The sequence below is a fragment of the Calonectris borealis genome, chromosome 8 (assembly GCF_964195595.1).
Source record: "Calonectris borealis chromosome 8, bCalBor7.hap1.2, whole genome shotgun sequence".
Lineage (NCBI taxonomy): Eukaryota > Metazoa > Chordata > Aves > Procellariiformes > Procellariidae > Calonectris > Calonectris borealis.
Window position 1 is genome coordinate 31,059,034 of NC_134319.1, and position 23,455 is coordinate 31,082,488.

General features: G+C 52.1%; 3 protein-coding genes across 3 annotated transcripts; 2 read left to right on the top strand and 1 right to left on the bottom strand.

Moving 5' to 3' along the window:
* The first annotated feature begins 982 nt into the window (after positions 1 to 982).
* Positions 983 to 5,209, top strand: LRRC52 (leucine rich repeat containing 52). The gene is made up of 2 exons (XM_075156770.1): positions 983 to 1,632; positions 4,953 to 5,209. The coding sequence occupies exons 1-2, from the start codon at positions 1,008 to 1,010 to the stop codon at positions 5,207 to 5,209; spliced, it is 882 nt and encodes a 293-aa protein (XP_075012871.1). The 5' UTR covers positions 983 to 1,007.
* Positions 5,210 to 6,524: 1,315 nt separating this feature from the next.
* On the top strand, positions 6,525 to 13,212 carry MGST3 (microsomal glutathione S-transferase 3). The gene is made up of 6 exons (XM_075156768.1): positions 6,525 to 6,603; positions 9,284 to 9,407; positions 10,562 to 10,635; positions 11,314 to 11,371; positions 12,534 to 12,606; positions 12,959 to 13,212. Exons 2-6 carry the CDS (start codon positions 9,291 to 9,293, stop codon positions 13,066 to 13,068), a joined length of 432 nt encoding a protein of 143 aa, XP_075012869.1. The 5' UTR covers positions 6,525 to 6,603; positions 9,284 to 9,290; the 3' UTR covers positions 13,069 to 13,212.
* A 198-nt stretch (positions 13,213 to 13,410) lies between these two features.
* Positions 13,411 to 22,550, bottom strand: ALDH9A1 (aldehyde dehydrogenase 9 family member A1). The gene is made up of 11 exons (XM_075156767.1): positions 22,210 to 22,550; positions 21,357 to 21,502; positions 20,151 to 20,280; positions 19,698 to 19,832; positions 19,013 to 19,209; positions 18,025 to 18,165; positions 17,111 to 17,299; positions 15,953 to 16,040; positions 15,430 to 15,571; positions 14,747 to 14,859; positions 13,411 to 14,335 (listed from the first exon to the last, which is right to left on the bottom strand). The coding sequence occupies exons 1-11, from the start codon at positions 22,388 to 22,390 to the stop codon at positions 14,241 to 14,243; spliced, it is 1,557 nt and encodes a 518-aa protein (XP_075012868.1). The 5' UTR covers positions 22,391 to 22,550; the 3' UTR covers positions 13,411 to 14,240.
* Between the last annotated feature and the right edge of the window lie 905 nt (positions 22,551 to 23,455).

The following is a 23,455-nucleotide window of genomic DNA, read 5'->3' on the forward strand; positions in this document are numbered from 1 at the left end:
AGGGGCGGAGCTTGATGAGGCTCCGCCCCGGCCCCTCCGCGCGCGGCGGCCGTCAGCCGTTAGGGGCGGGGCGGCGGGGCCGCATGAGAGGCGCTGGGGCCGGCGGCTGCCGGCGGGGAGCGGCGCTGTGAGGCCCCCTCGCTGCCCGCAGCGCCGGCCTCGCCCCTGTCGGGCTGTGGGGTTCCGCAGCTCCTCCCGCCATGTCAGGTGCCGCCTCCAGCCGGAGCTTGCGGTGGCTCCGCTGGGCTGCCAGCGGGCCCCGCGCCGTGCCGCCCAGGGCTGTGGAAGGCCGCCGGCAGGCCGGCTTGTGCTGAGGGCTGCACGGGCACCGAGGACCAGCGGCACTCTGTCAGGGGCAGGGCAGGTCCCTCTGCAAAGGGGTGGGCAGGCGGAGGAACACCACGGCAAGTGGTGCCCTCAGCAGAGGGAGCGGAGGCGGCTTTGGAAAGCGTCCTGGGTAAAAATGCCTCTGGAAAAACCTCCTTAACTGCCTTCTCCCCCAAGGAGACAAAGCCAATCAAGTGCAGCATTGCACAGGGCTCTCTTGCTTAATCCGTGCAAGTGGCCGCCTCTTTGCAGTTTGACACCATTTGTGACAAAAATTGCACTGTTCGCATCCACCCTGCACAGTTTTGATGCGCCCACCCGATCCCTGCCTTCCCCGCACCTCGGCTCAGCTGAAAGCAGCTCCCGCTCGGCCAGCGAGGTCACGGCACTGTCGCCAAAGCTGGGCAGCTTTTGCAAGCCGTTGACATCACAGAGGTGTCATCTGGCACCAAGTGCGATATGGAGATGCTCCAGCCACTGTTCTGCACTTGCCAATGTAGAAACCGGGCTCGGTTTCCAGCCGGGCGCTCTGCCAAGGAGTCAGGTGAGTGAGGGACACAAAGTGTTTCCTGATAGCCTCACAGCCGGACGCTTCCTCGGCATGGCTGTGACGGTAACGCAGCTTCCATAGGGCTGCTCGCAGTTCCCAAAGGGCTGAGCAGCCTGGAAGGTCTTAGACCATGTCTCCTTCAGGTAGACCGCGGCCCCTGAGCCTCATGTTTCTTTTGGGGATGGGGATGGCATCAGAGAGGATCAACTGCCCCAGCAGGTGTAGCTGTCAGTACCTGGAAGTGAACTGCACAGGGCAGCAGTTGCAGGAGTTCCCTGCGGCCATCCCGCTGGACACCAGGCAGCTGATTTTGGCAGCAAACAATGTCTCGTACCTGCCAGCAGTGGAATTGAGCTTCTTGGCTGATTTGGTCTATCTGGACTGCAGGAAGAACCTCCTGGGGGATGACCTGGATTTCACTTTCATTGGTGTGGCCAAGCTTGTCTATCTGGACCTCAGCTTTAACAACCTCACACAGGTCACCTTCAGCACCTTCTCACACCTCCTCAGCCTGGTGGTGCTGAAGATCTCAGACAATCCCAACCTTTTGGCCATCGAGAAGGATGCTTTTGCCAACAATACCTGGCTGAGGCACCTGGATGTGAGCCGAACAGGCTTAACGTTCCTGGACACCAGCACTGTCCGGGACCTGCCCAACCTGAGGTTTCTGGGGCTCAGTGACAACCTGTGGCACTGCAACTGTTCCTTTTTGGACTTCATCACCTGGATGACAGAGAGCAACGTTCATTTTCCAGGTGAGGGCTGTGTGAGCAAGACTTCTCCCTACTCCTACAGATCTGTATGGAATAGAGAGGGCCCTCTGTTCTCTTTCCCAAAACTTCAGCTCATGGGGCTGTGCCACTGCATGTCAACTGTGGGTCCCATCTTCTGGTGTTGCACAAAACACAGATCGGAGCAGCTCCACCCACAGAGAGTCACACGTGCTCACATCCTCAGGACAGTCAGGGAAGTGTAGCCTGTAGCCAGGACATCGCTGCTGCTCTAAAACGCCTGGCACCAGCTGCAGGAGGTGTCCCCGTGCCTGTGAGTCACAGCAGCCTGAGGCTGCAGTGCCAAAAATGAGGAGCCCAACGCAGCTCTGGGGAGATCTGCGCTGGGAAAGCTGCTGCTCTGAATTTCCTGCCTTGTCTCCATCTGCTCTGATCCTTTGGTGCTGCTGCAGTACCAGCATGTCCGTAATGATGAGTTAACTCCCCTCTCTCTGTGGAAATGCTCTCCTGCCTCCGGTCTGACCTGCTCGGGGCAGCCTCTCCAGCCCTGCGCTCTCCACCGTTCAGCCAGTGTCCCCGTCACCTCGAACACCTCCCGCTAGCCTCTTCCTGCACAACGTGCCTGGCGGGCAGGCCTCATTTGTGCAACCTCTACAGCAATTCTGCTCAACGCTGAAAACAAAGCCGGGTTGAAAGCCAGGCAGCTCCTCTTCTGCTCTCATCTCTCACTGATGGGGTTTCCGGGAAAAGTTTGGGTAGTGTGGAAGCTGCTGACTTCCATGGGGCTGTGATCACACCCTGCTCCCCATCGACCCCTTTCTGTACATGAGGAGTGAACACCCTTTGCCTTAAGAGCACAGCAGTTGTTATGCTAGGACAGATAAAAAAATTACAAATCCTGCAACCTCCAGCTCTCACAGTGCTCCTAGCCCTCAGAGCAGGTACATTTGACTGATCCTCTGTACCAGAATGTGACCCAATGCTCAGAAGTCAGAGAAAGACATTTTGCTGTTCCCATGGGAGCTCTGGTTTGGGTCCCAGATGACATTTGATGGTCAGAGTGAAACAGAACACAAGCTGTGCTCAAAAAAGCATCTGTATCCTTATGGCTGGGAAGCTCCATATGGTCCCACTCTTCCTCCAGCACCCCAGAGCAAATTGGCTCTCTTTTATGTTAAGTTTTCCAATATAAGAAATGCAATGCAGGTGAGCACTGAGTCCCATGGGCTGTAGCAGCACAGCGCAGCTTGCTTCTGAATAAAAGCCATTTCTTGAAAACAGGGTCTCTAAGACTTCTTTCCTTACATCATCTGGGATCCCAAAATCAGCTGTTTCCCATCATATTGACAGATTCTGCAACTGGGCTGTGGACACCAAGTGTTCATGAGGCAGGATAATCACCAGTTCCCTTTCCCAGAAAAACACTGGTCCCAAGGGCAAAGCTTTGTTCTGCAGCTGCAGCACATGAACTTGATTTTCCAAACTGAAAAGGAACACAGCACAACACATACTCGTGAAGAAGGCTTGGTTTTTAGCAATGCAGGACACAATGGTGAGAGCGCGCTGCGGAAGAGGAACTGTTTGAGAAAGTCTGCCCGTCAAATAAGAAACAGGCACAAAAGAGCCCCAGGGGAGAAAAGGGAAGGGCAAATGGAAGCTGGTGTTAAGACAGAATTAAGGACATCGCTGTGTCTTATTAGATATAGTAAGCTCCCTATAGACAGTAAAGTTTTTTATTTTCCTCACACATGTTAAAGGCAGTTATGGAACAGTGTAAAAAAAGTACTGTTCTTAGCAGTAAGATTGGAGACCAGAACAGGAGAATAAAGCTCACTGCAGGCAATTTGAGAGGGTAGGAGTAGGAAAGGAGGTGGCAGCAAAGACTGGATGTATGAGTATGGATCCCTGCTGTGCTGTGGAAAATGGGAAAGCGAAAGAAAACAGGGAGCCTGCTCTACTTCCCTGCTATGTTGGGCTTTGCTGTGTCCTGGCGAGATGCTGTGGGCGAGTCCGCGGGAGGCCGTGTGCCTGCCGGGACTGGTGTGAAGGCTGCGCAAAGCTTTCACGCTGCCGGTAAGTGTACAGAGGCTGGACACCCTGTATCGCAAACACCCGCCTGCCTTCGGGCAGGAAAGGCAGCTCCCTCTTCATCGGGACTAGGTGGCCCTGAGCCGAGGATTGTGACAGGAGCTGACAGCTCCAGTGCAAAGGGAAGTTGGGACAGAGCCCTGAAATCTGCTGCAAGCAGATCCCCATCCTGGCCTTTAAAAAGCTACTGCTGCTTCACAGAACACCATTGCACCAGTGTTTTGTGCTCAGCTGGATCTGTGCAGTCGAGGTGCTGACATGAAGTTGCCCAAATCTAGATGGATTTGGGTACTAGAGAGGTAACAGCTCTCCAGTTATATTCAGGACAATGAGAGATACTAGCATGAACAACCACTGCAGCTATATCACTCAGTAATATATGATATAATGTAATGTCATATAATATAAATCCCCTGTGGCTTGTTCCTCTCCACTGCTCCCTCTCCCTCAGGCCCATCCATCCAGCAGATCGAGCAGTGACCAGCCTGTGCCTGGCACAGTAACTGGCCCGGGGAGTTCAAAACCTGGAGGGGAAGGAGAGAGCTGCGGCTGGGGCACACTGGGCTTCTACAGACACCAAAAGGAGACGGTGCTTTTTACCATGCTCAGCCTTTGCTAACTTCAGAGGGAAAAGCCAGCATACATTTTATCACCACGTATATTACAATACGACAGGATATAGTCATTATTTCAGTAGAACTGAATCATTGATGAGTTTCTGTGGTGGTGCATTCATACCCCCCTTTTAAGCAGCCTCAAAATCACTCATTCACAACAGTTTCCTCTCCCTCTCTCACAGAGCAGGTGAGGCTTTGCCTAACTGCAAACCACTCTTGTCAAATTTGACTCCCTGCATGCAAGCCTCATTATTCCAGCATAATTTAGGCTACGTCACTTCAGAAGGTGTTTGAGATTAAAAAAAAACAAACACAAGTGCTCTTATATTAAAATAAAAGTGCTCAATCAGCAGAGATGAACAGTGCAGGGACAGTAGTTTCCCGCAGTGGCATAATCCAACAGGCAATACTTTCCTATGGAGGAACACCACAGAAATTATTCTGGCAACCTGGCAATTGTGGTTTGGCAAGGGTTTGCCTGTGTGATTTTACCTAAGCCATGGAGGGAGAGGGGTGTGAAGTCTGTAGACATTTTCCAGGAGCTTAGCAAACCCCTCCATCACTTTTCTAGCAGGACTCCTGTTCACTAATGCTTAAGACACAGGCAAGAGAGTCTTGCTTCTGCTTTTCCCTCTGCAGATGCTGACAACATCACCTGCTACACCCCAGAAGGCCTGCGTGCCCTGAAAATGCCTGCAGTGGAGGCACAGCTCCACTTCAACTGCCTGACCCAGCTGCACAAGCAAGACTACATCTTTCTGTGTCTCATTGGCTTCTGCATATTCTTTGCTGGCACCGTGGCAGCCTGGCTGGCTGGCGTCTGCGCTGTCATCTACAAAGTCCACACTTCAAAGGGAGAGGAGGGGGAGGAGGAGGAGGAAGACACAGTCACTTAGGATCAGCCCTACAAATCCTTCTGAACTCCCATCGTGGGAACTGAAGGCAGGCCCTTCCTGCCTGATTTCCCACATGATGTCCTACTCTAGATGCTATTTTTTTTGAAGTGAAATAAAACTGCAAGAGAAGAAACTCTCTGTGCTCCAATTTCACTCACTGTGCTTCCTCCACTTGCCTTCTTCTACTGGGACTCTGGATATTGGCAAAATATTCATTTTGGGGGGGCATGAGAGGCGTGCACACTGCCAGGCATCTACACTCCCGCTTTACCATAAGACCACAGAAAAGAAGGGTTATAGGGACCGGCTTGAAGAGGTACGATCTGAAATATGGGAAAGGCCCCAACACTGTGCTGGAGCCAGCGAGTTCAACCAAGGCCTTTTTGACCAGAAAGCCCAGCAGAGCATATTGGGACCAGCCCAGATAGCTCACTGGAGCCCCAGGGAATCTGCGAACTTTCTGCTGCGGAAAGGCAGGTATGTGAGCAAAGAGATTAAAACCAGGACTTTTAGGGACGGGGGATCCCACTGGGTCTTGCTTTCTTCCCCATTACTCTGATGACAGCAAAAGACACCGTCTGTCCCCCCACGGCCAAACCCCCTGTACCTCCACGTGTTATTTACAGAAGTGGGAAGTCCAGCTCCAGTTTTGTATCACATATCCCTAAAACTGGAATTTTTTTAATGTCAAAAATATTGCTTACACATCCAAGTATTCTTGGAAATGGCTTGTGTTTCGATGCCAAAATCCCAGGGTTGCATATACAGACCAGAATAAAGGGAGATGTAAACATGATCCTTCGTATCACTAACGCTGGTAATTGCCAAGAGAAGTATCTGCTTGCATGACCGAGTACAGCAACTCCACGTGTGAAACACTGGCTTCTTCATCCGATACTAGCAGGATCTGGTGAAATAAAAGGGAAAAGCGGGAAAAGATTTCAGCGAGCGTGGTATAAATTACCATACCGTCTTATAGCCATTAAACTGTAGACTGTGAATCAAAGCTGAAATCTTTGTCTTAGGTATGATCGGTATGACAAAAATGGTTAAAAGCGGACACGGCAGTGCAGTCTGCTAAGGATACGTATATGCTGGGGACATATAGGACAGATGCCCCCTTAGCAGCCCTCCTGGTGTGCTGGAAGACACTGGCACGGCAAAACCCTCTGCAAAGCCACACGAATCCGTGCCAAATTCATCTCTCAACACAAGACCGGTTCTCCCACGAGGCTCCTCAGGACCGAGCACCGCTCCGCACGGCCGGCGGCGCGGGGGCGGCCGCGGCGGGGCTCCGCCTGCGGGCGGTGCCGCGGGCAGACCCGGCCCCGGGCGCGGCCCCGCTCCCGGCCCCGTCCTGCGCTGTGCTGGGCTGCTCCGCGCCGCGCCGGAGGGTGAGTGCGGGCCGGGGCCCCCCAGCCGGACCCTCCGGGAGCGGGAGCGGGGCCGGGGCCGCGGCGGGGCGGGGCGGAGCGGAGCGGGGGCACGGGCGGAGCGAATGCTCCGAGTGCATGCTTATGCTGATTATCCCGATAGACGGCGAAGAAAATACAGCAAGCGCTGTGACCCTCCTGCCTCACTTCCCCTTTGTCCCTCCGAGTGCAGGCTCCGGGGGAAGGAGCAGAGCGCGGCGGGGCCCTGCCCGCACCCTCAGCCTACTTAGGTGGAGCCTAACCCTGCAGGGGGCTCTGCCTCGGGAGCTAAGTCTGCGCGCTCGCCTGGTAACAGAGGGGACGAAAGGCTCTCCTGGCTTGAGAGAAAGTCTGAGCTTGTATCTGGCAGGCCAGTCAGAATCCACGCGTGGGTCTGCACGAGGAGACTAGCTTTGCTGACTCATAGTAACTATAGTGTTATATATATATAGTGGCAAACTTGGTAAGAACCCTTACTCTGGAGTAAAAGCACCCCTGGGGAGCTCTTCTGCTGCAGCTCCCAGTCTGTGCTGTGTCATGCTCCAGAATCTCTTGGTGGCTCCGGCCTAAAAGCTTGCTGCATGGAAGATACAAATCCAGTCTTGTGCACCGTGCCAGTGCTTGCCAGCAAAGTCCTTGCAGCTGCGGGCAAAGGTTGCTGAAATGCACAAGCCACCAGAATCCAGAAACAGCCGCAAGGCAGAGAGAGGCTGGAAGTCCTGTGGACTTTGAAGTGCTTGATATAGCTCCAGATTACTACAGCAAAGGCTCGCAGTAGAGTTTCATACTAGTAGCGTAAGAGTAGCAGCTTTATAATACACCTGGCTTAATGCTTTGCTGTGACTGAATGGTGCTCTTTGCTGCTAAGATAAAACCCCAGATTATAACTTAGCAGTGTGAAGATAAAATGCCTCGTCCTTGCTGGCAGGCGGGGGTTCTCCACCAACCTTGTAATTTGAAGGGGGAAATGTGACCATCAACCTGCTCTACCGAGTGGGAATGTGTTGTATTTTCAGTGTCTCTTCTGTCGGGCGCTAACCTCTATTACACGTGGGTGCGGCTGACATTTCTTAGTTAGTTTAGGTTTTCAATGTTCTTACTGATAATTGTCTACCAAACTTCATGTGGACAAAGCCAGCTGATGTCTTCGCCTTGCTCCATCAATAATAATCCCTTTGCAAATGAGAAATAGAACCCGCTGGTCCCTGAAGATCCCTTGTGAGGGGTGCTGGCGCTGTTGCAATAGGAAGGCCGTTTGCACCCGTTCTGTGATGTGGCCCATTTTCGCCCCGCAGTGACAGATTGTGTTGGTGGGACAGTGCAGGAGACACCAAAACCTCGCTACTTCCTGGAGGCAGCAGATGGAGATCGGCATCAGCTGGGGTTTGGTTTGGGGAGGGTATCGTTTCAGTGCTGGAGAGAGGTCTCTGCTGTGATGCATGATGCAGCACCATCTTGGGTCATGCAGACAGAAAACACCTGAGGTTTGGGATTGTGTGAGAGGACCAGTGCTAGATGATTGTGAGTGAGGGCGCTTGTCCTCACTTGCAGCCGGGGAGGGTGCCGGAGTGCACGGGGTCGAGCACCAGGCTGACGGCAGGTCCAGCAGACGGGGAGCAGGAAAGAGGGAGAAGCATGCAATGCAGCCTTGCTGCGGGGCAGCGTGGTGGAGGCTGCTGGATGTGTCTTCTGCTCCCATCTCAGGCCTGCGCGAGGAAGCAGAGAACCGTTAAATGCAAACCACACAGGCCCTGGCGTCTCCTGGCCGGCAGATTTGCTTGTGCAGGTGTTGGTAAATGCCAGCAGCTGCGTGTTGCTGGGGGCTGTTCACCGACTTGTGACTCTGAGAGGGTTCCCTGAAGCTGCGGGATTGAGCATCGCTCGTCCTGCCAGTGCCCTTTTACTGAAAAGTTTTGGTTATTATTGCTATTGTTGTGGTGGGTTCTATTATTATTTTATGTAAGGATGACCTTACTAATGATTCATGTGGCCCAGCTCCTTTCAGCTCCGGGGATTTTTGAGCCAGTTCGAGTTTATCTGTATTGCAATTCCCAGTTTACCTCTCATTCCTAGAGCTTGCCCAGTCTCTCCGTGAGTTTATGAAAACTGCCTGCACTCACAACATCCCTCAGCAGGGAATTCCACAGGTCTGTTTCCCACTGCACCAAAAAAAACCTCTCTTAGTTTGTTTTGAATCTGTTTCCTGACTTCATTTGGTGGCCCGTAGCTCTGGTGTTGGAAGTGGCCGTGAACAATCAGCTTCTGTCCACCTCTCCAGAGCATCCCTGCAGGCACAGCAGTGGGTCAGTGAGGTCATGGACTCAGCCAGCCACAGCCAGAGCTGATGGGACCTGCTGTTGGCTGTAGTCCTGCTCTGAGCAGGTCCTCCAGACACCGCCTCCCACCAACACCTCAGTGATTTTAAGGCTTGCTTGACAGGAACTGAGCAGAGCGCCCTTGGTTTGTGCTGCTTAATACCCAGCAGGCACCAAGAGGTGAAAATTCCCCACTCACCGTATCTCCCTTCCTTCAGCCAGTCCCCGTGCTGGGAGGTCTTGGGTCCATGCTCAGCGGTTCTTCCATATACACGTATCTGCGTGTAGTGAGCTGCCACTTCTCCAGTCACACCCCGAAATAGTAACGGGCTCTCTTTTTCTGACAGCACCAAGATGGCTGTTCTCTCAAAGGAGTACGGCTACGTCATCCTGACGGGGGCTGCCAGCTTCGTCTTGGTCACCCACCTCGCGGTGAAAGTGGCCAAGGCCCGCAAGAAGTACAATGTGGAGGTGAGTGCTCAGGCTGAGGGAACGGGAAGGTCGGAGCTGGTCTGCAGGGGATGTTGCAGACAAGCTAGGTGACACCTTGCTGATTTTTGGGTGACCTGCTGACGCTTCCTGCCCCACCACACGGATGCAGGAGGGATGGAGCTGCTATTCTGGCTCTCCAGACTGGAGCAGACGGCACGACGGAGCCTGGGTTTGGCAGATCAGGCACTTGGCACAAAGCCGAGACGGCTGAAAGCACAAGGCTTTGAGCTTGGAAACACTGATGAGCAAGAAACCACACAGTCCTTTTTCCTGCAAAGAAGGCCAATGCAGCGTAGGGGACAAAGGGATGGCGGTGGAACAAAAGTGACAGGAGGGTTTCTCAAGCTCAGGGAGCACGTGAGCCCTATCACAAGCAGTATTTCAAAGTGACCTTCCCTCGGCATCCATCAAGGAGCACGCGAGCTGGGCAGGGCTGTGGGCTGGGTGGGGGCGGCCGGTCCTGTCCGTGCGTCAGGGCGATGGCATGCGGAGGCTGCTGTGCCACTTGGCTCCCAGTGCAAACACTCTTTGCTCTTTCCCCGGGTCACTCGGGGAAGTGGCAAGAAGGGGTGGGTGCAAGGACAGCCCCGGGCGTGTGCTGCAGGCCCTGGGTGCCTGCCGGGGTGACCCCACTCCCACTGGATGAAGGCAGGATTAGAGCAAACCCGCCCAGTGTGTGTAGTGCCCAGAGCACGGGATTTCAGGCCGGGAGAACCCTCTGCAGCCAAGCGGCAGCTCCGGCTGGCTGCTCAGCTCTGCAGCGGTGAGGAAGGCAGTGTCCTCCCAGCCTGTTCCTGGGTGATGGGCTGCTGTCAGCTCCCCAGAGGAGACATGGGGGTGCGTCCTTTGCTCTCCCCCCCAGAGGGATGAGATTTAAGCAGGGAGGTCACCCAGTACCTGGCTATCTTCTCTTCAAAGCAGAGCCACCTCCACGGCCGTCAGGTTGCTCAGGGAGTTCAGGAAGCAGCCTGAGGCAAGCAGCAAATTTCAACAAAGCAGTTGTGGGCCATGGGGCAGGAGACAGGCTCTAGCATGCCAATGCAAGTCAGTCTTGCAAGCAGTCATGCAGCTCTGGGCTCTGAAGGCCAGGCTGCGCTTGCTCATGTTTTGCTGCTGGTTTATTTTTTTGGCAGTATCCAACCATGTACAGCACAGACCCTGAACATGGGCATATATTCAACTGCATCCAGCGTGCACACCAGAACACGTGAGTACCATGTATGAATGCAGACCTTGAAAACACGCAGGGCTGTGGAGCAGGGCCTACAGCTAGAGACTCGCTGCTGCCAAGTGCTTGGGTTCAGGCTCAATGCCTGAGGAAAACATATGGCCATGTAATGCTTAGCAATAAGGCTTGCTGGCTCCTTACCATGCCTTAAACCATGCAACGGGGCTGTGAAGCAGCCTCCTCTACCCCAGCATCCGGCTCTTTGCCTCCGTGGATGGATCTTAAGACACTGGAAGTCTTGTTTCCAGAAGAGCCTGTCTAGGGGCTGCTGATCTGTTGTATTGCCCAGATCTCCCTGGGGAGAGGCTAATGTGGATCAGGCTGCAACACATCAAAGAGGTGCTAGGAGGAACAACTCCTCCTGGGTTAAGTGGTGGTAAGGGGCTTAGGACACAAAACAGAAAGAGTGGGTGGGTGGGTGGCCTTGGAGAGAGGCACAGACAGGGGGAAGTCCCTAAAAGTCTGTGCACGCTCCGATTCCCTCTTTTCTCCATCTGTGGCCACAGCATCAAGCACAGCTCTCCTGAGTATGGAGACTCGTAACAGTCAGGCCCAACAGAGACCTTGGCAGGGGATGCTCGCGGCTTCTGTGTTTGTGGAGCTTCCTCTTTGTAAGCAATTTGGGCACAAACACAACCTCCTTGCTTTTATTTTCAGATTGGAAGTTTACCCTGCCTTCCTGTTCTTCTTGGCCACCGGTGGAGTCTGCCACCCGGTAAGTGACGCTACGGTGCATGACTGAACTCTGCTCTTGCTCCCTGACTTGGGGAAGGTGGGGGGCAATAGGCCAAGCTAGCCTCTCTGGAGACAGCAGGCTGCTTCACTAGCCACATCACACTTCACAGCTATGCCCCTTCTGAAAATGTAGTGGTAAGTCTTGTGCAGGGGAATCATAAGTATTTAATAAACTCATTACTGCTGCTTCAGCTTTAGACCCCTTTTCTTCCTCTAAGGCTACCTTGTCAGACAAACCGAAGCATTCACAGCCTCCAGCCCATGAGTGGGAAGGGTCCCTCCAACCCTGCCTGGTTTTTCCAAGCCCTGCAGGGTCCTGCTGGGCTTGCAGTAGGGCTACTCAGCACCTGGTTGTGTGGAGGACAGGAACCCTTTCTCCCCCTTCTAAGCACACTTTTATGAAGAGTTTATCTGATAAGAATAGATGGGGAACATGGTGACATTCCCACTCACTTCCACCGCCGAAGGAGGTATGCGAAGGATCACAAAAAGCCTGGATTATTTTTAACTGAGAGATGTAGATAACTCATGAGGAGGCAGGCATGTGGGAGAGGCCAAAACCAGTAGCTCTTTCTTTGCCACCAATAGACAAATCGGGTCCTTCCTGAATATTCCTTTTCAGAGAGGGAAGGAAGCACCATAGGTAAATCTGGCAAACTGGAGCCATGTTGCAGCAAGCTCTAAATTAAGAGGCAAGGTGGAAGTCTGTAACACCTGCAACAGGAAACCCTGTACGCCTGCTGGAGGCAGTGGAGCGGGGCTTGGGGCAACAGCTGCCTGCAAGATCCTGGCACATGGTCTAGCTCACTAATTGGACAGTGGTGAAATGAGATTCAGCACCTGCTGCCCGTATGACTTAACCATTTCTTGCTTGGGAAGAGTTGTGCTGCAAAACAGCAAGGCTCTGCAGCACATAGCACGCACCTCCCCATAAGTGTCATGAAAGTGACTCCTATACAAAACTTATCCTAGCACGCTCCATCAGTCACCCCCTCCCCTAGGCTGACTCCCCGTTGTCCTAGCAAGGTCAGGACCCATGCTATAGTTGGTGGTTACTTCTTTGAAGCAGGGCTGCTCTAATAGCTTAAGCACATGCAAGCAGCAAGTCTCTACAACCTTTAATGCATCTCCTTTCTCTCTAGCGGGTTGCCACGGGGCTTGGCATCACCTGGATCCTTGGGAGAATCCTTTATGCCTATGGCTACTACACAGGAGGTAGGTCTTTACCCTGCAGCACACAGCAGGTGCTTGGAAACTCAAGTCTCCTACAGTGGCCTCAGGGCTCTTTCCTCCAGCTCACATCAAGGAGGCAGCATAAAGCTTCCAGTCAGGGTGTGGACAAAAGAGGGCAGGTCCACAGGCTGCTAACTCTGCAGTACGCTTTTCCTACTGATAGGGAGAGCACTAATCCAATAATAGCACAGACTGAGGGTCGGTACATGGCCCGAGCTGGTGCCCGCTGTTTTGCCTTGAGGTTTATCTCTAGTTCCTACTCCCTCTAATTTTTAGGATGGGCTAGTCTTTCAGTGATGGGCTGCTGAACTGACAAAACATGCCTTTTTTCCAGATCCAAAAAACCGGAGGAGAGGGGCCATTGGTTCAGCTGCACTCATTGGGCTGGTAGGCACAAGCGTGTGTTCAGCTTGCCAGCACCTCGGCTGGATCTGCCAGGACTAACTGACCATTGTGATGGCTGCCTGGGAAACTAAAGGGATTTTTGTTTTGTTTTCTTTTGGAACATTTCATTTCCTATCTGTTTGTTTGGTTTTTTTTCTCAATTTAATAAAATGAAGTTGTCAATTCTCTATTTTCATTCTAAAATTATAGAGAGCTTTCTTAAGTTTTGCAGAACACTAGAACAACTCTGGTTTTGTAGAACTACAGAAATCTGCCTGTCAGGCAGAGATGTTCTAGCTTTTATGATTTTGGTGACCAAAAAGCCATCTTGCAATCTGTTTTTTTAACCCATGCAGCAACAGCCCTTCTCTCTATCAGACTACATTCTACATCACTCTCCGATAAGATGTTCCAAACAGAATTAGTATTTATTTGATTGCTAAAAAAAAAGATGTAGGCAAACATTTAAACATTCATCATGTTTATAAAGAACAGTAGGCCTGTAGGAAGGAAGTCAAATAGCTTTCGCTTAAGCGAGGCAGCACTCTATCCTATGCTGGACCATGCTACCACTCTAGTGCGCTCCATACTCTGTGTGTGGAGATGATTCTCAGGGCTGTGCCTGTCCCAGGCAGCATCTGCTCACCATCCCCACAATATCTTGTCCCACCTTGGAAGTGAGGTACAGATAGAAAAAACAAAACTTGTGTTTAAAAGGCGGCTAGAGGGGAAAAAAACAATCCTACCCTTAAGGCTTTTATGTAGTCAGAGAACAGACAGAGCCTATAGCTACAGGATATCCGTGTGTCCAAGAGCTTATATGTGCATTGAATAGGGTCATACCTGTTAAGCAGCCAAAACTGAAGCTGACTGAGGGAGGAAGACAATGGGGTTCAAGGCACGCAGCAGGGGAAGCAAGCTGGGCTGGGCCTCTGCCGCTGGCAAGCCTCTGGCAACAACCTACGTAGCTGCACGTGCTGCTGCTGGAAGCCATATTGCTACCTCCTACTCCGAGGTTCCCATCTTCCACCAGACAGGACAGAGCAGGCCCACAGGCTGAGCCCTGTGTGTACATTCCCCCTTGCAGGAGCAGGGTGGCTAAATGCTGCTCCAGCTACGCTCCCCCCCAGGCACTTACAATTTTAGAGCACTTTATTGCTGTGTAAATGATCCACATCTCTGGTTGACAGGCAAGAACTGGCTGATGCTCCCTTGAGCAGGCCCCAGAGCCACTAAAACACAGATTCCACATCACCCATCTCCACACAGACAGTCTTCAGCTGCGAGTAGTACTCAATGGCTGCCCGCCCGTTCTCTCTGCCAAATCCTGCAGGGACAAGCCAGAAGTGAGAACACAGCTCTAGGCAGTGCCAGGTACCACTCATACCCCCCGTAATTGGCACGTAGTCATACCAGGAAGAACACAAGCCATACGCTCACTGCAAGTGCCACCTCATGGCAGCACTTCTGATCAAGCCCAGAGTAGTAACCGGATGAGCTCAGCTGCAAGCAAGGCCATGTATATTAAAGCTTGCCTCCTTGCTTTCTCAGTACAAAGCTGCAATCCATTCCCCAGCTTCCCTTTCAGCTCCCAGTGTGGCATTCACTTCTTGGAGGCACAGCAGAGTGCCCCGCTGCCCCAGCAAGAGAACACTCACATCCACCATCACAGAAATAAGCTCATCCTCACCCCTGTGTGCAAGAGGGCCGAGCCCAGGAGAGGCCAAACAGAGCTCACCTGATGCCTTGTATCCTCCGAAAGGCAGCTCCACAGGGCTGATGTTGTAGTTGTTAATGAAGCACATCCCAGCCTTGAGAGCAGCCACTACCCTGTGAGCCTTCTGGATATCCCTGCAGGAAAAGTGCAATTCAGCTGGATCCCTTCCCATTCATCCCCTCCCTCCCTGCCAGCTAACATCCCACTAGAGAAAGGCCTGCAGGTCGCAGTGACTTTTGGAGCCCAACCTGCCCTACTCTGTCTCTGCCTGCTCAAAGGATGTAGCACCTATTCCCAAGGACACTCAAAACTGCATTTGATTTGAGAGGGCAGGACAAGGACACCAGCAAAGCAGACTACGGCAAGCGGCCAGCAGCCAACAGCCGTCTTTGCGCGCTTTCAGCAGCGTGGCAGGCTCCCGGTGCACATCTCCTGGAGATGCAGGAAGGCAGGCAGCAGGCCAAGCGCAGGCTGGAAGGAGTCTGAAGGACAGCTGAGTCCACCTAACCCTTCAGGAAAAACTAGGAGGAGATGCGCAGTCATTTACAAAGTTCCCTTTCGGCAATCCCTTGCTCCAGCTTTTCTGGAAGAGGATATCCATCCCCATGCCAGGCACCGCAAAAGGAACATCAGGTTGTTGCAGTATTTCCCTTTTCCTCCCCTCTCTAGACCGCTTCCACGCCAGCCACACTACCCAGTCCTACCTGGTGAAGACACCACCGGCCAGGCCAAATTTGGTGGCGTTGGCTCTCTCCACAACCTCCTCCTCCGTGTCAAACGGCAGAATGGACATAACAGGCCCAAAGATCTCTTCCTTCACACATGTCATGTCATCCGTGCAGTTCCCTGGAAGCATGGCAGAGCATGTGTGCTTCAGGAGGAAAAGCTAGCAGCACAGCCTGTGCATTCAGCAACCCACACAGCCTTTGAGACAGCAGTCAGCACGGCACAGCCCCCCCAGCTCGGCTAGCAGAGGAGCCAGTCCCATCCTGCATCTCAAGGCAGCAAAGGCACTAACTGCACGTGTCCTGTCAGACCCTCCAACAGCAGAGATTTCTCTGGACGCAGTTCTTGGGTGCCTCAGCTCTCTCTAGTACACCCATATGAGTGCCTGTCCACACTGCGGACATACACAGAGATAGGTTACGCTGAACACAGCTTTCTCTAGAAGAAACTCAACAACATCCATGTAGAAGACTGCAATACCATGAACAGGAAGGATCATACCTAACACGCAGGGTCGCATGTAGTAGCCATTCTTCAGCTTTGGGTCATCTGGCACGTACAGGTCCCCACCACACAGCACCTCTGCCCCCTGAAAAAGAGCCAAGCAGAAGGTAGGCAGGCACATCCAGGAGCATCCTGCCCAGCTGCCACAGCTCTGGCTGGCTGATACTCCCTGCTGGGTTTACAGTTCTATCGGACAAACCGTGCCTGTGCCCTCCCTGGTGTCTCTCCAGGTCAGGACTAATGACAGAGCATCACTGATAGATCAGGGTGAGGGGGTGAGACCCATTCTAAAAGTCCAAACAATGCTGGTTTGGGGTGCAAGTGCCACAGGAGCCAGTGTAGGTTGGAGGGGAGCAACTACAACTAGGAGCAGATCCTCAGCTGGCATCTCATTAACTTCCACATCTTCACACAGTGTGAATTCCCGCATTAGCGAGTCAATCAGTCCCTTAGCACACCACCAGGCAAGAAACACCTGCCTCCATCAAATGCCCCGCTTTAGAGACGGGGATTTCTCCTTTCCTTCCCCACATCTCCTTCCACATCCATCTTCCTGTTTCCACATCCTCATCTAGCCCTCCTGGCTTTCACTCACATTCCCCTTCTCCAGCCCATCCCCAAATTGGCTACACCTAGTCATATACCTAGCGCTGACATTTAAAACATCTTTACAATAAGACCTGGAGAAAAAACCAAAAAGCCTGGGTAGATCTTATTGCTCTACAGAGAGAGTTTCCAACAGCCTGTAAATTTGGCCTTTGATCCTTAGTAAGCTCCTTCTGCAACCAACAAAACTGGAACCCAAATGAGATAATAGCCAAGTGTGCAAGATGTCACCACAACTTAGAACCAGCCCAAACGTTATGGATTATCCTATTTTACACACTGTTATGCTGGGTATCTCACAACCTCTAAAACCTGGCAACATCACAACCTGGCAACATCACGATATGGAAAGCCGTGTCACCTTCAATGCTGATTCAGAGACATGTACTGGGTCACTTTTAATCTAGTGGCCCAAGACACCAATTCAACCACAACAAAAAAAACAGCTTAACTGGGAATGCATGGGGCAGGAAAGCAGCTGCCAGTCTGTTTGTCTAACAAGAAAGAGAGACATTTCAGGGCAGTCACAAGGCAGCATCACAATCTCACCTGCTCCTTCGCCTGCTTGATAAAGCCCTGGACACGATCCAGGTGGGGCCGGTTGATGAGGGCTCCCATCCGTGTGTCTTCCAGAAGTGGGTCTCCAATTTTGATTTTCTGGGTGCGTTTCACCACCTCCTTTGTGAAGACATCCAGTATCTTCCTCTCCACAAACACCCGCGTGCCGTTGCAGCACACCTGGGATACAGGACAGGCTGCTCAGAATAAGACACACAGCACTGTGTGTCTTCCCTGCTTGGGTCCTGCTACAGAGGCTCTCGGAAAAGACCCTCAACAGCTGCCAAAACAGCTAACTTGTCCCTGGGGACAAAGACGACTAGATTACCCTGCTGCTTGTGACCACACTGAACAGTCCATGCTGGACATAGTGGTACTGATGCCACCAGGTGGCAAAAACGCATCAAGTCACCAGCAGGAGAGAACTTCAGCAGCCTTTTCAGTTTTCAGAGATGACCCCGGTAAGCCAATTTGCCAGCAGGATTACACAAAACCTACAGCACGTGTGGAGATCCCAAATTTGGGAAGGACAGAGCCTCATAGGGCTGTGGCTCAGCGCACTGGATTGGAACCTGCTGCCCCTCCAGAGGACACCAGCACAGCCTCTTCTGACCTCTGTGTGCCAGACTAGAGCCCAGGGCACAGCTGCTCTGAGCTGGCTACCGGGTGCTAGAGAGGCTCCACTTCTGCGAAGGACAGGGCATCAGCTGAAGCATGCTCCGCTGGGACGCCCTGCACTAGCTTCTGCAAGGGCTTCCCTTCTGACACTGCATAGGGAAATGGGTAGCAAGATGGGAGCTTCAGGGCATCCCTCACTATGCAAGGTCACAGGCTGGCTCTGCTGCCCAATTCTCAAACCACCCCGCCACATCGGGGAGGACCGCCCCTGCCCCACGGGCACACACCTCGCCCTGCGTAAGGAAGTTGGCCATGAGGGCTCCGTTCACGGCGTTCTCCAAGGCACAGTCCGAAAAGATGATAAGGGGGGACTTGCCCCCCAGCTCCAGGGTGACTGGTTTGATCCCTTTAGCTGCCATCTCCATGATCTGACAGAAACAAGGACAGAAGAGAGAAGTGACCCACTGGCAAAGGGGAGGTTGGTGGAGGGGGGGAAGAGACACCCATGGGCAGAGTGCCCACGGGGCCTTTCACCAACAGAAGCAGCATGAAGGGCAAGCTGGGTTTCCTAGATGTGTTTAGTTCAGACTGGGGACAGTCTCAGAGAGTTTGGCGTTTGTTTTCTTAAAAATAAAAGCAAGAAAACTTGAGGAGTCATTTGCAGGAAGTCTCGTGCTCAGCGTAAGCCCAGAGGACAGCTGTAATTGCATCTGTGTCGCTGCACCCCACAGGTACACACATGTAAGGAGAGTTCAAGGGGCAACAAACATTTCCCCTCTTTCAAATCTGGATTTAATTTTAAAAGTCTTTTTAGGGACTTTTAATTTTTTGAAGAATAAATTAAGGGTAAGAAATTCACAGAAACTAACCTCTTGCTTAAAAACAGTGGGTTGTATGCAGCTAAACTGAACTACTACTGCGAGAAACGCTCACACATTTTCCCAGAGCTGCTCTGTTTTATGTACCCTCCTCCCCTCGTAGACACCCACTTTAGCAGCTGAGAGACTTCACTGCAACCAGGGGCTAAACAAGTGAAGATGACCAAGGGGCTCCTCTGAAAGGACCGAGTGCCCAAGCCCATGCCCAGCGGGTTAACTGGTGCCCCAGTGTAACCCTGTACGTGCAAGCTCCTTGCTCAGACCCACAAATGCCAATTCACACCCCATCTTTACAAGCCTCATGCACGAAAGCTCAAGGAGGTATCAACACCCGCAGCACATCAGGAAGGCTGGCACTACAGACCCCTTCCGTCCCCGAGTGCAAAGGTGCCTTTACCTTGATGCCAGTTGGCACACTGCCAGTGAAAGAGATTTTGGCCACATCTGGGTGATGACAGAGGAACTGGCCTGTGGCCGCTCCACCCTGCACCACGTTGAAAAGCCCCTTGGGCACACCGGCCTCTGTGAAGATCTCTGCCAACCTCACCACCGAAATGGGGGTGAAGGGAGAGGGCTTGAAGACCATCGCATTGCCTAGGGGAACCCAGACAGAGGCAAGGTGGGGTTAACACCCGAACTGCTTTAGGGAAAAGAACAAACAAACAAACCACCCCACACAATGAGTTTGTCTCAACAGATCCCAGATCCCCCCCAAGAGAGGAGGAAACAGTTTCAGCTGAACACTGCAACCAGTGAAAGGGAAGAACTGCACTTTCCTGCTGGGAAGGGCTGGGGGAGATGGGGCTGCTGGTCCTGCGCTGCAGACATTTCCAGAGACCTTCCTCTTCTGGTACAAAGCCAAGCAATCAGTGTTTTTCCTGATGCACTCCTGCCCTCTTAGTATCTGCCACGTTCCCGCTTCCATTTCCTTTCCCCTCCTGCCAGAGTAACAGCCTGAAGGTTCTGCTAATCCTTCAACACCTCCTTCAAGGTAATCCTAGACTTCATCCCCCAAATCACTCTCCCCCACAGGATCACTTGACTTCAAAGCGAAGCTTGCGCGGGCAAAGTGTCTCCATTACCACAAGCCAAGGCCGGGGCAGACTTCCAGCAGGCAATCTGGAAAGGGTAATTCCAGGCTCCAATCCCAACACACACCCCAAGGGGCTCTCTCCGAGTGTACCCAAAGGATCCCCCGGGAAGTTGGACATGTTCACCTGCAAAGAAGAAAAACAGCCAGAAGGTAGAGAAGAGCAAAGCCCCTTCCTGTCTTATCAGAGCCTCAGGGGCCAGATCTCGCTTTGATTGGGAAAAAGAGACACACGGCTTTTACCCCAGCAAGCTCACAGAAGGTGCCCACAGAACACGGCAGCATTAGGTAGAGATCTCTGAAAATCCTTCCAAGATCTTCAGAAAAAGGAGTAGTCCATCTCTTAGAGAAATCAACAGCAAAGATGGTCTTGCACCATGGAAATTACCAGGGAACGCAAGTGGCAAGACAGAAAGCAAAGAGCAAATTCCAGTAACGCTCTCACCAGCTAGAGATCCTGCCAGTCCTGCGTAATACTCCAGGCACTGCCAGGATATGTCGATGTCCACTCTAGCTTCAAAGATGGATTTCCCATTGTTGATGGTTTCCAAGGTGGCAATTTCTTCTCTCTGCTCCTGTGAGAGACACAGGACAGTGACAACATGTTAGAGAAGCCTGTAGTAGAACTCCACAAGGAGACAGCTGCTTCTCAAGCACGCAAGTCCCAAACAAGGCTCTGCCATAAGTAAGCCATGCTCTGCTGTGAGAAATTGTCACCTCTAAAAGTTACAGTCCCAATTGATATTTATCAACTTCCCAGTAGCGACTGATCGCAGGAGAAGGTCAGACAGCCGCTGGGGTTCACTCCTAGTCCAGTCTTTCTTAATATCCCTGTTTATCTACACGATGAGAAAACTTGAACAGAGAAGCCGGCTGGTAAACAATGTTTAGCATTCACAGAACTAAACTGGGAGGAAGAGCAAACAGCAAGATCAAAATGGAACGAGAGGATTTAGTGAAGGACAGACAAAGCAACGCAGCTGGGAAGCGTCCTTTAACAGACCATCTCCCAGACAGAAATATTACCCTGCTGCAGATGTCTGGCAGAAAGAAAACAGTTTTCTCATCACATATACACACTGGGGAAAGAAGCTCTGGTTTCTTACAGATCTGTGCCTCGATGGGGATTAACTTCGATGTCCAAGAACACCTTATCTCACAAAGCAGTCTGTGATAAATCTAGCTTATTTGTATCCTCTCCCGCGTGTGTTATCTGGTATCGAAGATAAAAACGGGCATTCCTACACTTTTTTTATTGCTAAAACAAGACACACTCCAGTCCGTGACAACAGTGTCCAACAAGCTGAAAATTCAACAATATGACAGTTACACAATTTCAGCTTTGAAATCACGTGCAGTGAAACTTAATCTTTGGCGTTGCGAAAAGAAGCACGAGTCCTGCAAGATCTCGACTGGATAGCTTCAGTTTTATGTCTTCTAACAGAATTACGCAGAGAAGGTACACACTGGCCTTGAACAGAGTGATAAGACTGAAGCCCTACCCAAGGCAACCTACTTTCTCTTCTGGTCAAAGGTGTGTTTTAACTCCTGCGTTCCTCCTGGAAGCCCCCAACAGCCACATTAAAGCTCAAGAAAGCTGAGAGACAGAACCCCCACTCTCCAAAAGAGGAGGCAAGCTCCCACAACATACCCGAATAATTCTGGCAGCCTCCAGCAGCACCCTGCTCCGCTCCATGCCAGACATCTGACTCCATATTTTAAAGGCAGCCTTTGCACTCTGCACAGCCAGATCGACCTCCTTCTCCCCAGAGCAGAGCAGCTTGCTTATCACACGACCTGGGCACATTTTAAACAGGAAACAAATAACATGGAAATCTCAAAAAAGGGGCACAAAAGAACATGGTTTATCTTGCATCAAACCCCAAAGACTTCAGTCCTGTCACCTATACCAGGCTACACAACTTCATGCTATGGCTCCCACTGATTTGTAATTGATTATAGAAGAGGTGCTGCAATTCAGCTGTTCTGAATTAAAAGATCTGCCATTCTCCACAGTCATGTTCTAGTTACTAATTAGCTCCAATTGTTACAAAATTCCTCTGTTTCCCAGTGGAGTTTGTTATACTTCTACCACCAGCTTCAGGACTCTGCTACACATTCCTCAACATAGTTAAATACTCTCTTTCTTGAAGCGATCTGCTGAAACCTAGGGATCTCCAATTAAATAAAAATAAATTAATTTTAGAAATGTTTAAATCACGTCCTTTGCCAAGATCAGGCACCACTCAATTTTTTGTTTGACTGAGAGTCAGAGCCGATTTCTGCTAAAAAGTTTGATGATGGACCTGCACTGCAGGAGGCAAAACGCAGCTACCAGAACACCACGGCGTTCAGGACAGGCGCCATCCGATGCGGGCAGCTGGGAGAAGCCGAAGGCACCCGGCCCTTCCAGGCAAATAACAGGGAGGCAACTCCCGGGCACCGGCCCCGCGCCCCAGCGCGGGTTTAACCCCCCCCACCCCGAGCAGGCAGCGGGGCGGTACCTGTGGCCGGTTCATACACCTCCTCGGCCTGGCCGCCGTCGGCGGGCTGAAGGCGGGCGCCGGCCCGGTAGTTGAGGGGCTGGTGGATGGTGAGGGTGCCGGTAGCGCTGCTCATGGCGAGGCTGGGACGGTAAGAGCAGAGCCGGGGAAGGAAATTCGGCAAGCGGGACCGCGCCAGCATCGGCTGGGCCGTCGGGGGGAGGCGGCGGGCTGGGGAAACCCCACGGGAGAGGAGCCCGTTCCCCGCGGCAGCGACGCGACGCCCGGCCGCACACCGCCTCCCTCAGGGCCGCGGGACCCGCCCCACCCCGGCGGGCACGCGTACGCGTGCCCGCCGGGGTGGGGCGGAACCCGCGGCCCCGCCCAGCGCTCGGGCTCCCCCTGGCGACTCGGAGGTACGACACCCGAGTTTTAAGTGTTTGGGTAAATCGTAAAGATTGGCGAAGAATGAATCGATACGCAGAACCAAAGGGCAGAGCTGCAGGAAAGTAAAAGCCCACGGACATATTTCACCACGGACATATTTCACAGCCATCTACCGCAAAGTTTCTGAAAAGTTCCTCCAATAGCTGCGGCCGGGGACAGGAGGCAAGACGGCGCGGCAATTTGTGTAAAGGACAAAAAGAGGAGGAAATGAAGAGGTCTAAGGCTGGGCGAGATGATCAATGCAGCACCACACGCAGGGGATGAGCAGCAATACATGTGAATTCCCACCCACTGCATCACCAGCTGGCAGTAGTTAAACCTCCTCGAAGAATATGACCACAGATACAATTTCTCTTGAGATATACATGCAGCTTTTCTTTTTTTTTTTAAGTTATCCATGAAAGAGAACGAAGAACATCCTTTCTTCCTCAAAACCAAGAGTCTTCCTGTGGTCATAAAGTTGTTTTTCATTCTGAAGATTCTTAGAATTCAGACCTTTTAGTGGCTGAGGTTTGGAAAGCTGTTCTCCTCAGTTCATTATCATGATTAACAACCCCCAGGGAACTAGTGACAGCAGAAAGCAACCAGAATACAGCAGATCAATAATCTTTGGACATGCAAATGCTTCCCTCTCCAAGTGACAAAGTGTGGTATGATGCAATGTGTGCAGATTTGCTGAGGGCAGAGTTTCTGACAGCAGCAGGGAACATTACTGTACAGCACATAACACTTCCGAAGCCATTGAGGTGCAGTTTGTCATTATGCTTGATCAGATTTGGCTGTCTTAGTTGGATCCGACAACATGCTGCAGAATAAACTA

What these genes read in the sequence shown, in the direction of transcription:
- LRRC52 (XM_075156770.1), top strand. Translation starts at nt 1,008, where the DNA reads ATGTCTCCTTCAGGTAGACCGCGGCCCCTGAGCCTCATGTTTCTTTTG. An exon ending in GAGCAACGTTCATTTTCCAG is followed by an intron (nt 1,633 to 4,952) that starts GTGAGGGCTGTG and finishes TTCCCTCTGCAG; the next exon opens with ATGCTGACAACATCACCTGC.
- MGST3 (XM_075156768.1), top strand. Translation starts at nt 9,291, where the DNA reads ATGGCTGTTCTCTCAAAGGAGTACGGCTACGTCATCCTGACGGGGGCT. An exon ending in GCAAGAAGTACAATGTGGAG is followed by an intron (nt 9,408 to 10,561) that starts GTGAGTGCTCAG and finishes TTTTTTTGGCAG; the next exon opens with TATCCAACCATGTACAGCAC. An exon ending in CAGCGTGCACACCAGAACAC is followed by an intron (nt 10,636 to 11,313) that starts GTGAGTACCATG and finishes TTTTATTTTCAG; the next exon opens with ATTGGAAGTTTACCCTGCCT.
- ALDH9A1 (XM_075156767.1), bottom strand. Translation starts at nt 22,390, where the DNA reads ATGCTGGCGCGGTCCCGCTTGCCGAATTTCCTTCCCCGGCTCTGCTCT. An exon ending in GGTGTATGAACCGGCCACAG is followed by an intron (nt 21,503 to 22,209) that starts GTACCGCCCCGC and finishes AAATGTGCCCAG; the next exon opens with GTCGTGTGATAAGCAAGCTG. An exon ending in CATGCGACCCTGCGTGTTAG is followed by an intron (nt 15,572 to 15,952) that starts GTATGATCCTTC and finishes CCATGCTTCCAG; the next exon opens with GGAACTGCACGGATGACATG.